Below are 11894 nucleotides of genomic sequence, written 5' to 3' on the forward strand. Positions count from 1 at the left end.
GTAGTCTGGTGTGGTTGTTGGCGTGATTTGGCGTTCTTTGTAAACAGTTTGTCAAGCTGCAGGTTTCAGTTTTGGGTTGTTTGAAGAGAGTGACGGCTGCCCACCGGACATGCAAGTCGATCAATCAATTCAACACCCGGACGTAAATTACAAAAAAAGAAAGTAAAACTCGGTTGTCTTGGAGTGCTGGTGACACAATTATACTGATCCCAAAATTACCAAATCACGATTGTTTGCTCAGGCAGGTTTGTTGCTGTGACCTTGTAGCTGGCTGCTTGTCACCCCGAGGAAAGATACGAAGTTGGTATGAGCAATCAATATCTGGCCAAGCTGGTCAGAGTGATCGACATTCGTCGGCGGGGAAGCGGTGAGGCGGACGCTGCAATTGGGCGCTAGATTGCGGGAGGCCAACCGGCGTCCAGGCTCCATTGCCCGTTGTGGAGACGCTAGGATCATCCTTGTTGTTGGACTCATGGCCCAGAATCAAATGGTGTTGAACCTTCAACTTCGGATTTGACTTCGATCCCTGGGCTAGTGTAGACGGTTGGGGAAACAAACCCATCCTGGCTGGTAGATAATCTATTCGTACCTGAGCAAGCTGAGATAGTTTGAAGGCCTTATTCCTACTGTACCTTGGCTTGATCTCACACCGGAACTTCCGGCTTTGCAAAAAAGTAAAAATGAAAAGGAGAAAAAAAAGTCATCAGCTAGTATTACCATTACCACTTAGTACAAATTCGCTATTTTGAAGGTCGAAGAACCAAACGTCCAGATCAATCTTCTTTACGTCCGCACGCAAAGTGCAGAAGTTGGAGGGTTTAGCTGCATGGTCATCATTTCGGCCATTTTACTCACTCGCACCCTCCTCTCTTACTCAAATGTGTTCTCAGTGTAACTGCTGGTTTGGGATTGAGCTTAGCCGCATGGACACCACACCCAAACAATACCATACCATACCTGCACCTGCACCTGCACCTGCACCTGCATGAGATGGGACGTTGAAGCTACAGTACCTGCCTTTTTTTTCTTATCCGTATCTTACTCATGCACGGTTGTTGGCCGTCTTCTCTTTAGTCTGTCACTTGTCGTTCTGTCAATTCATCCCTACCTACTCTACGCTACCTCCCTCTTGCTGCCATCCTGTACATACTCCCTGTCAGGGTCCATGCTTTAAGCATTGCGGCAACATGCATGAGCCTGCCCGGTTTGCGCCATCCACCGGCTAGGACCACAGCTTGAGATTTCGGTATGTATGGTACCTTGCTTGGCTGGTCTCCCTTGACTAGGTCTAGTACCTCGCACATAAGGCCCAGGTACCTTGTCCACTGCTTTGCCACAAAAGTGATCCAGTACACCACCCAACGGTTGTTTGTTGGTCTGCTTGTACATACGAACCTCTTGCCGCCCTTGCAATCCTTGTCAGCGTCTCTCTGTAGTCTTTTTTCCCCCCTCCAGTTCGGCACATCCCAAGCCCGCCATCGTTCTTCCTGATCTCACTTACCTTCTGAATGCCTAGAGTATTTTAGTTAAAGTCAGACCACTAATGTCCAAGAGAAACAGAAGATGATAAAGGAAGAAGCAAAATCCATGGTCAGCAACATGGCACCCTTCTCCTTCTTCAACTTTCCCCCAGAGATCCGACACCTCATTTATGAAAGGATGCTCTGCGACTTCACAGCACCCAGAAAGGCGGACCCGACCACCTTTTCTGATGACATGGTGCGTGCCCCTTTGAAGCTGGGCCTGAAGAACCTTTCGCCCGCCATCCTCCGCACCAGCCGTCAGGTCCACGACGAAGCCACGGCCGTCATGGTGCACAGGTGCCGCTTTGTCCACATAAGCGCCACCCTCGACTACTGGACCATCAGGTCAGTTGTGCCCCGGAAGGTCGGCGTGCTGTGCACCGAGCGCGACCTAATCCAGCGCTTCCGCGGCTGCGTCATGACCCTCCACTTGGCATCCACCGCGTCCCCCTATTCCCGCGAGCACCGCATCGACTGCCTCGTCCTGGGCCGCGACCTCGAGGCCTACTGCCGCAGTCTGGGCAGCTGGGTCGAAGTGCCGCCCGACTTTGGCCGGCGAACATGCCTCACCCTCGCCCTCTGCAACCCCCTCAACGACCCCGGTCGGCATGCCGAGTTTGTGCATGAGGCGCTGCTGTGGCCTTTTCTAAAGTGGGTGCGCGGCTTGGAGCGCGTCCAGGTCCGCAGCCGCGGCCCGCTTGCCCTGCCCAAGGCGCTGGTCGACGACGTCGAGACCACGCTCGTGAGGCCGAGGTGGGAGGACTTTGACCCGGCGCAGCTCCTCGGCCAGTTCAGGGACCAGTACCTCCGCAGCGGGTTCTGGTCCGTGGTGGAGCAGGCAAAGGACATAGCCAGGGACCCACAGCTTTGGCCGCGGCTCATGGAGCTGGGCGGGCCGGGCTTCCTTGGTAAATTTGGCGACTTTCTCTTTGATATCTTCATTGGCCAAACAGTGTCCATTGCTGAGAGACGGGGGGATAAGGAGTGCGTCATGTCGCTCCTGGGTTCCGACTTGTTCACATTCAAAGCGCTTCGTGTCCTGCAAGACATTGGGACCATCCCCAGTATAATAAGAGCGAGGTCAGTATCTTGTACTTGTTTCGTATCACGCCTATGTCTTGTTTTCGCAAAGCGAGCTCCAGTCAGGGTCAGGGTTTCTACTGTGATTCCTAGCCTATGCTTCTCCCAACATAACCAGACACATATGATACATGGGATGAAGAATAATTGACTTTTGACAAACGTCTTTCCAGCTGGGAACCCAACAGTGCACAACTAGCCGAGCTGTATTTCCGCAAAGCCAACGTCTGCCACTTCAGGAGCATATGGCAGGAAGATCCCGAGACGTCATTCGACTGCATGAGGCAGGCACTCGTGGCCATCACCGAAGCGGCAAAGTATCAGCCGCGCCGTGAGCTCATTCCAAGGCTCCAAGCGTTGAAAAAAGCGATCCGGGACGATGCACTGGAAGCCGTGGGTGATCGACTTAATTCCAGGGGTAAATATTCATCGAAGCCTAAAGCATAAGATAATCCGAGACGTCTGGTGAACAGACGGATAAGACAGTACATATATGATAGACATAATACTCTCTCCACACTGTCCCTTTGACTCTTTCCCGCATCTTTCTACTTCTTGCTCCCGAAAATATTCTCTTTTTCCACTCACTCACTAGAAGGAGGAAATAACGTTTAATCCAGTACAACCAACCTTTCCTCGGACATCTCCACTATCATCCCCTTTCAACACGCCCCATCACCTCAAGGCGCTTCACAAGCTTCGCTCACCGTCTGTGTGCGCGTCATACAGCCCCCAGGACATTCGGACTGGCAACCATCCACAGACAAAAGCGTACGCGGCTGCGAGCACCCACACGGCAACCGCAGCTGCGTCTGGGTGACGCAGTTGGGCACGGGACAGCGGACGATGGGACAGTCGGCCGGCTGAGTCCTGATCGTGACGGTCGGGCAGGGCGTCATAACGGGCGGTCGAGTCGGCAGCTGCGTGACGCTGGCGGTGACGATGGGCCTCGAAGACGAGGTCGAGGTTGATCGCGAAGCGGTCGTGGGCCGCCAGCGCCGCGTGGTGGTGGTGATAGTTGCCCGCCTCGTCGACGTCGTGCTGCTTGTGGGCTGGCAGGGTTGGTTCAGAGTGCGGAACTCAACTGCGCAGCCGTTGTAGGGGCAGTCTGCCTGGCAGGGCGCGACGAGCGTGGCGGTCGGCACCGATGGCGGGCAGCCGCAGGGATTCTGCACGGTAGTGATCAGCGAGCAGTCGGCGTTGCAGCGGCGCGTGGTGCATGTGCTGGCCAGCTCGGTGCGCGTCACTGTTGGGCAGACGCTCTGGGCCAGCGCCGAGACGGCTGCCAGGAGGAGTGTAAGGTTTATTTGGATATGCATCTTTGTTGGTCAAGGAACGGAAAGCAAAAGAGGATGGTACTTTTAAGTGAGGGCTACAGAAAGAATGGAAGCCAGTAGAATGGATCTGAACCGGGTAGGATGGGCTTGTATAAAATATTGTTGCTGGGCACGTCGGATATACATCCAGCTCTTCTCATCACCCCCTTTTCCCCCTATACTTGACCGGTGAAATATCCACAGACAACCGAGCCCTCTTAGACGATGCAACGTCCCGCTTCCTCAAAATGCCCAAGAATAGCCCAGACGGATAGAATATCATCAAGGCACGACAACAGGCCTTTTCCTCCGGAACACTCGGTGTCTTTGACCCCGATGGGGAAAATGCAATATAGTGCAAAGGGCAAGAATTTACCACGTCAAATCCGTATGTAGCATATAGGCTGACAAGAAACCTTGACCAAGATCAAATCGTTTCGGCTGGTTCCAATGTATCTATTTACTCTTTAATATGAAGTCGGAAGTAATAATACGGGAGAAGCAAGGGGGGCAAAAAAGAAACGGCAGTTAGAGGAGCCGCGCCCAACATTCTACTTTTAGCCTGTTTGCTGCTTTCACTTTTCCGTAGTCCATGATTATGTCATAGGATAAAAGCCAAGAAGTAGATAGAAAAAAAAATGATCACGTAAAAAAAAGCGATACAGTGATGCTCCGCTATCAAAGACTCAGTGCCGCATACGAAAGGTAAATGTAGCAGCACCGTATATATGTCTCCTTGTTGATTGCAGATATCACGCCCAAGTTACCGGCTCCATTACATTCTTCTACAGTGATAATTCCAAGCACAGTCAACCCGAGGAACAGTCAAGGCATGGACGAAAGCAACGCCAGAAAGCTTGTGAACTGATATGCTTGCAACTGTTCCCCCTGAAGAGATTATCAGCAGAGACAGACTCTACAAAACGGGGATGCTTATATACCTAGGCAGGCATGTCGCTGGGCATTTAGGCAAACAGCTTGCCAAATAGAAACGCACGTACACCAATAATAGAATGCAATATAGAGCTTGATCTCATTACCTATTTCAACAAAGTAAAAAAAAAAACTAACTAAGCTGGCAGGATACTCATTTTGCCGCCACGCCCAGCTGAGCAAGCATGGATCGCTGTGGCAGCTTCGGCGGCTTGGGCGGTTGCGACAACTCCTCTTCTACAGCGTCGCCGTCATCCATCCAAGCTGACACACCTTCATCATCCTCAACGTCCTGGACCCCTTTTCGCCTCTGACTACTCCTCGACCTACCGCGACTAGGCTCCTCGACCTCATCGCCCTCAACCTCAACCCAAGGCCTCCTGTACCCGGTCCTGCCAGCACCACCGTCACTACTGGTAGCGCTTAACGGCGACGCCGGCTCCGAATCCGCCGGTGCCTCAACAACCAGCATCATGTCCCCGTTTGCGCGGCTCGGACTGTCGTTGTTCTGCTGTGCGTGTCGCCTCTTTGGCAGTGGCGGCGGAACCGTTTTCCTTTGCATGCCACCTCTTCTGCTGACATTGTCCTGACTACTACTATTGCTGCCACTGCCTTGGTGCTCTCCCGGGTGCACCAATTGTGGCGGTGGAACGATGGGCCTCCGCTTGGGTGGCGGCACCGGTATTGAAGTTACTTTGGAGTTCTTATCTGGCATGGGCAGGGGCGTCCCCGGCGGCGGCAGAGGCCTGCCGCCACCCATAGGTTTACTCAAGTCGAGAGGTTGCTGATCATTATCCCTGTCTACACCACCCTCAGACTTGCCTCCGACCCCGTTCCCATCGCCCGTATTCCTCTGTAATGCAGTGAGACCCCATCTCTTGGCGACGGTTGCGGCGGTGGCGATAGCCTCCATCGCGTTGCGCTTGGGTGTATCCCCCGCTCCGCTGCCGCCCGCCGCTGCCAGCGACTCAGTTGACGTCTTGTGTCTTAGAAAGAAGTTGCGCGTTAGGGTGCCCGTCTGAGCTCGGAGATTGCTTTTTACCGATGCAGCCGGTGAGCCATCGTCCTCATCTGACCTGCCGCTGTTCGTAGACGAGACCGTATGTCGGCGATCTGGCCTGGGCGTAGCATCAAGAAAGTTTCGATCCTTTTCGGAATCGGTCCCGTCCTTAGATGAAGCCACTGAAACGTGGCTGCTATTTGACGGCTTCGATGTAGGCCCTGCAGGTCGTGAATCTGGTGGTGATGTTCCAAGGGCTGATCTCGCCGACAAATGAGCCATGGCCTGCGCAGCGGCACTCTCGTAGGGCGGCGACGAGGATGGCTTGAATATGTCCGAGTTGACAGTGTCTGTGCTTACTACCGGCGATGAAGGACCCGTGATCGAGCCCGAGCGTGACGGCCGTGACGGGAACAGGGGTCTTGTTTCTGTGTTAGTCGATGATATTGACCCCCTCTTACTGTGACCAGATGATTTCGACTTGGTACTTGTATTTGACTTTTGTCCAAACAGAGCTCCGGTAGTGGTACTAGTCTGCTCTAGAACAGGAAGGCTGTGGCTCTTCTCCATGGCCGGAAGGTCTGAGGTGGACTGTGCTGCATGGGCCGTTGACTGCTCCTCGGACTTTTCAACCTCGTCGACTGCTCCTAGCTGCGCAGCCAACGACTCCAGGTCGGTCGAGGAAACGACTGCGTCATCCCCCTCGAATATGCCTCCCCTCCACTTTTTATGTTCAGTGCTAAAGAATGGCGTATCATCCCAGAAAGGCAGCACCAGCGTCTCGGCGACAACCTCCTTGATTCGACTCTCAATCTGCCGGAGAATAACTCCGTATGTGATCTGTTTAGAGCTTACAATAGGCTCCAGGGTCATTTCCATCTTGGGCATTGTTTGAAACGAGAACCAGAGACGGTTGCTCGGTGGTGGCTTAATCTTGAACAGGACATGGCCCTCCAGTTTGCGCAGCACCACTGCCAAAACCAGGTTGACCTCTCTGGCCTTGAAGCGTGAGCCCAGGTCGATACGCGCGGTGGCCGCAACCTCAATGCGAAAGTTGCCCGTATATTTGATGTCAGCCTCGACTCCGCACTCGCCCTCCACCGTTAGGTCCTTCAGCCGCGGGTTCGTAATATACGGCGCCGAGTCGCCCGTCTCGATGCGCTGAATAGAGATGTTCGATAGAAACGAAGGCCGCTTCACTCGTGATATCTTTTTGGTAAGCTTCTCACGAATCAAGTTCTCCAGATCCTTGGTCCTGTATATGCCCAAGAAAACTCTCCCAATCATCGCATTGAGCCACCTCGTAGGCAGGTGGTCCTCGGACGAGTGTAGCTTCTGCACAAGCGATATTATATGCTTGATGTCATACTGCAGCGGCGTCGGGGCGTCCACACCGGCCTGCTCGCCGCGGAAACTCTGCTTCTGGTTTCGCAGGAGCGAAAAGTAAAAGTCCTCCTTGGCCGAACAGTTCTCCGAGAACAGGTAGAACGGCTTTGAAAGTTGGGCGTCCGGCGCCGTCGCATCTAATCCACCCTCTTTCCTTGTCAAGCAGATGGCGTTTTTCTTGATGTAAAGCTCACCCTCGGGAGTGGGTGAATCCTCGCCGGAGAATATGCTGATGTCGTGGTGTGCAAGTGAGATGACGTGGCGGACCTCTAGCTGTTCGTCGTCGTCGAAAAGCATGATATGACCGTGCCTGTTAGGACGGCAGAGAGTTAGCATACATATATACACCCAGCATCACTAGGGCGCACCCTCAAATGACCTCAACCACCCATGAGCATTCATCAAAAGGGAGGAACAGACCTCAAGACCACGTAAAACACATTGCCCGCCTTCCTCGGCCGCTGGCTGGTGCCGTTCTTGCTGTCCAACGGCCCCGCCGCCTGCTTCCGGTCAAAGATGGTCCGGTACATGGCCTGATACACACTCTGACTAGGAGCCGCAACGGTGGCCGAGCCGACGGGCGTGGCCCGCTCTATGGGCTTGGCGTTGATGCCCATGGGTTCGTACTCTCTGCACACGGCAAAGTAGCCGGCGGCAACGTCCGAGTCATGCTGGCTGGCCCGGGCCCGCGTCTCCTCTCGCGACAACTTCTGCGCCGCCTTGAGGGTCGCGATATCATCGCCGGGTTGCACAATGTCATCCTGGGTGCCGCCTGCGCCGCTGGCCGCGGCAGCTCTAGGGTCGAGGTCGGGCCGGTCGGGGAGGGTTAGGTAGCCGTGGACAAAGACGATCAGCAGCAGGAGCGGGAGAAAGGTGATGCCGCCAAGAAGGTAGGTCAAAACGAAGCCGGTCCAGGAACCCATCTTAGCGTACGTGCGTAATGCGTAGTACTGCGGGATTCTGTAGTGTCGGGTGTATAGGATGTGGGTTACGGTGCGTGCGTGCTATTACGTAGCGTAGCACAATCCTGTCCGGACGGTCCGAATGTAGGTATCATGGCATTTCCAATAAAGAACAAAGTAAACTGGTTGACGTAAAGACAAAGGAACTGGCAAAACCAATACACAGGAAGAGACACATGAGGAAGAAAATGCTGGATAATGAACAGATGCCACTAACCGGGTCTGTTGGGACACTTGTCGCGGGTGGTGTGCCCTCGTGGCGTATGCTCTAGGCTAGGGTAGTCGCATGCAATCAATCATCCATTACAGTTGATTGATTACCGTCATTCCCGACTGACTGTAGGTATTCCAAGCCCCAAAAGCGAAAAGCCCACCGAGCCCCAGTTGGAAAGTGGGGCACCATCTATTGTGACTGACCGCTGGGCGGTGCGATTTAGTTTTAGCCTCCACCACCAAGAGCCGCGGGCGGCGGGAGATCGGTGGACCTCCCCGCAAGCGACTTTGGAGGCCAGGCCAGCCGATTAACTTGACGGAAAAGGGAATGCCGCCTCCCCATATCGGACTTTTTGCTGACTGTAGCTGTGCAGAGAGTGAGGCTCAGCCCCGAGTAATAGCCGCCTGTTTTGCCGCCTATGAAAAATAGACCAATTTTTCAATACTAAGAATATCCTCTGGTGAGGCTGGAGAATTGTTTTTCTCCTGGTCTGTTTTGTTTTTCTGGAATTAAGAAGGATGCTAGCACGAGATAGGAAAGATTAACAGCACGCAAGCCAACCATTGATGGTCTAATCTTTCCAACGACTGCTACACCGGACGATAAGTTATGGTCAGCAGGCCATAAGCCATAAGCGAATAACAAAGCCCAGGCAAGAGGCTAGCAATTTGTTTTTCTAGTCTGGCGTGATCTCAAATATTGGGGCTATTTTCGTCTGCACATTACACATCGGCTCTGGAGATAGAGAGATGGATTAGTGTAAAGACGAGACTAAAACAAGTTTCATTATCATTCCAGGTCTATAGTAAGCAACTATCCCACGAGGAGAACCTTTCTCTGGATATCTGAGCAAGTGCCATAGTTTTGCATTCTGCCACTATATGTTAGATCCATCTTCTTGCGCCAAGAAAGCCAACCCAACTCCAGAGTCTCCAATGATTGCCAGTACAAGTTCTGTTGCCCAAATCACAAAAATACCGGTCCGGAAAAGGACCACTGTCAGAAAATGGAAGAAGAAAAGCAAGGAAAAGAAATCAAAAACCACAGTTCGGCACCACTCGAGGGGTTTCAGTACGAGTCGTCTTAACTAGACGCCCATTGTAAAGTCATGTTCAATACCCGGGGTGACGCTGGCAATGAACTGTGAGAGAATTTAGTTAGTGATTCCGCATCTCAACATACTACATGTGTTTAAGGGGAGTTCTCACCTTGAGGAAAACAACCAGGTACTGATCTACTCGAATGGCAACCTCCTGATCTGCGACATCGTCGTGCTGAATGTCTTCCCACTCATCATTCTTGTCTATCTTGGACGCATCACCCTTTCCTGAGACGCCGAGTTTGTTAAACTCGTCAGCCAATCCTTCCAGACCCGCTTGTTGGCCAGAGGAGTCTCCAGCCTTGAGCTTCTCCCTCCGAAGCTTCAGTGCGGCATCTGCTCGGTCTAGGAGTGTCTTCATGACAGGCGCATGTTTGCAGGGGTGCACACTGGCCATCTTGATGTTGTTGGCAAAGAAGGGAAAGTCCTCGAGAGTGACCGTCTTGTCTTTGTAGTCGCCCATGATATCCTCCATCATGTTATGCGGCGGTAGGGGCTGGCCATTGGCGCCATATCCGGACAGGTAGAGACGAGGTGTCCGGTAGTACGGGGAGTACATGATGTAGAGGGTATACGTCCGACGACTGCTACATTTTGTGGTACAGGGTCAGTAGGAAGGTTCATACGTGCGATGAGCTCCATCATGTAAAGTGGAAAGCTTGCTTACCTAGTCTGTCCCGATGCATCCGTGTCGCGAATGATGGCTTCATCGTCCTCCTCGTCCTCCATATCGGGAATGTCATCATCGTCGTCGGGCTGCGCCCGTTCGCCCGCATTGCCCGCATCGTCAACAGTCCGGACCTCGCGAGCCTTGAGCGGTTGTGAGCTAGACAAGCCTCCGGTGCGCAGCCAACCATCATCATCGCCCTTGCTGCCCTTGAACCCATCACCATCATCCACTACGGCCTCCTCAAGACCCGCATCACCGGCGAAATTCTCATTCAGCCGCCGATTGCAGGGAACATTGCGGGTGACGAGAAACTGCTTCCCGGGAGGCAGATGGCTTGCTCGTCGGCTCTCCGAGTCTGCATCTCCCCAGCTCCACGTTGGGAACTTGAAGACAAGGTAGTCGCCAGCCGCTACGAACTCTTCTGGTGTAATTTCGCCCGTTTGCCGAAACGTGGACGTGTGCGATACCGGTGCGTATCGATCGCGGAGGGTGTTGACGACGGAATAGAGGCTATTCATTGTTGCAACTCACTGCCTACGAAGTAGAGGTTGTTGAAGGTCGGAGGTAAGTGAGCTCGAGACGATTGAGCGGGGAAAACGGAGCAAGAGTCAGTCAATCTATCCACCATGTATGTATGTATGTATGCGAGTTAGTACGGTGACGGGTTAGGAAAAAGATGGATGAAGCCTGTAACTTTGACGGTCCGAGGCTTAATCACCTTGTTTGTTCAAAACCGGCTCAGGTAGCAGCAGGCTAAGGAGGCTTTGACGTGCAGGGTGGCGGGTGACGCTGGGAGTCAATCACATGGCGGGGTGCACCTGAATGGCATGCGGAGCTGCCGTGCCTGGAGCGTTATCAGCCTTATCAGCTCCCCGCTTGCTCGTGACATGGGCGGTCAGACCCACCAAAGCGCGACGTCACCGGTGGACAACTGCCTGCTAGGCAGTGAATTGTCGCGACGTTACTGCTCTGCTAGCATGTTGTTGCACCTCTAATCATTATCAGATACAGGGTAGGTATTGTCGCGCACGCTGCATTGCAAGCAAAGTTCAACTGTTGCAGCCTGGCATTTCCATCGTCCGCTTTGCTCTTGTTCGACGCCATGAGACAACTTTAATGTCCGGTCGATGAACGAAACTAGAATTTCATGACTTTCTATTAAAAGCTTGCATGTTCTATTCCTCCTCCTCCTCGTCACTTACTTCTTCCCCTGCCTCGATAGCAGCTTGTCTTCTCTTTGCTGTCCTTTCCCGCTTCTTGTCCAACAACTTCTGTAGCTGCCTAGCACTATTGAACACACCGTTTGTACCACTCCCGCACGCTGCGCATGTCGGATCTTTCCTGTACCGCTTTAGCGCGCAGGGTTCGCAAAAGTAGTGGCCACATCGAGTCTTGATGGGTTGCTTATAGGGCTCCTTGCAGATGATGCATGCGAACGGAATGCTCTCAAGTAGCGCATCCTCTTCATCATCATTATCTTCTGCGGCGGCCGTGTTGCTCTTGTCTCGGCTGGCCACAACCGTGCCACCCAGGTTCTTCTTGCCCTTTGTTACGGTCTCCCATTCCTTGTCCAGCTGCCACCCTGCCTTGTAATCTTCACGAGCGTGCAAGTACTTGCAATTGTCACCGAAGCCGCAGAATCCTGTTTGCTTGTACTATGTCGGCAGGTTGAGTGTCAGCAGCCATCCATGATAAAATGGTACGGCAAAAA

The 11894-nt window shown here is 53.2% G+C and overlaps 6 protein-coding genes across 6 annotated transcripts in view; 2 read left to right on the forward strand and 4 right to left on the reverse strand.

The window, feature by feature from the left end:
• Positions 1 to 237: 237 nt before the first annotated feature.
• Positions 238 to 474, reverse strand: PpBr36_09355 (uncharacterized protein; the record flags this gene model as incomplete). The annotated part of the gene is made up of 1 exon (XM_029896476.1): positions 238 to 474. The coding sequence occupies one exon, from the start codon at positions 472 to 474 to the stop codon at positions 238 to 240; it is 237 nt and encodes a 78-aa protein (XP_029744966.1).
• Positions 475 to 1563: 1089 nt separating this feature from the next.
• Positions 1564 to 3050, forward strand: PpBr36_09356 (uncharacterized protein; the record flags this gene model as incomplete). Its single annotated transcript, XM_029896477.1, has 2 exons — positions 1564 to 2603; positions 2777 to 3050. The coding sequence occupies 2 exons, from the start codon at positions 1564 to 1566 to the stop codon at positions 3048 to 3050; spliced, it is 1314 nt and encodes a 437-aa protein (XP_029744970.1).
• Positions 3051 to 3283: 233 nt separating this feature from the next.
• Positions 3284 to 3922, reverse strand: PpBr36_09357 (uncharacterized protein; the record flags this gene model as incomplete). Its single annotated transcript, XM_029896478.1, has 1 exon — positions 3284 to 3922. The coding sequence occupies one exon, from the start codon at positions 3920 to 3922 to the stop codon at positions 3284 to 3286; it is 639 nt and encodes a 212-aa protein (XP_029744969.1).
• On the forward strand, positions 3546 to 4275 carry PpBr36_09358 (uncharacterized protein; the record flags this gene model as incomplete). The annotated part of the gene is made up of 3 exons (XM_029896479.1): positions 3546 to 3674; positions 3705 to 3899; positions 4195 to 4275. The coding sequence occupies 3 exons, from the start codon at positions 3546 to 3548 to the stop codon at positions 4273 to 4275; spliced, it is 405 nt and encodes a 134-aa protein (XP_029744959.1).
• Positions 4276 to 5006: 731 nt separating this feature from the next.
• PpBr36_09359 (uncharacterized protein) lies at positions 5007 to 10701 on the reverse strand (the record flags this gene model as incomplete). The annotated part of the gene is made up of 4 exons (XM_029896480.1): positions 5007 to 7548; positions 7659 to 8242; positions 9623 to 10100; positions 10181 to 10701. The coding sequence occupies 4 exons, from the start codon at positions 10699 to 10701 to the stop codon at positions 5007 to 5009; spliced, it is 4125 nt and encodes a 1374-aa protein (XP_029744958.1).
• A 657-nt stretch (positions 10702 to 11358) lies between these two features.
• PpBr36_09360 (uncharacterized protein) overlaps positions 11359 to 11894 on the reverse strand; it is a gene marked incomplete at both ends in the record, with an annotated part of 1179 nt that continues 643 nt past the window's right edge. The window contains one exon of the mRNA XM_029896481.1: positions 11359 to 11838. Within this exon, the coding sequence (XP_029744615.1) occupies positions 11359 to 11838 (480 nt within the window). The remainder of the gene's footprint in view (positions 11839 to 11894) is intronic.

Source organism: Pyricularia pennisetigena (assembly GCF_004337985.1).
Source record: "Pyricularia pennisetigena strain Br36 chromosome 7 map unlocalized Pyricularia_pennisetigena_Br36_Scf_8, whole genome shotgun sequence".
In the NCBI taxonomy this organism is placed as follows: domain Eukaryota; kingdom Fungi; phylum Ascomycota; class Sordariomycetes; order Magnaporthales; family Pyriculariaceae; genus Pyricularia; species Pyricularia pennisetigena.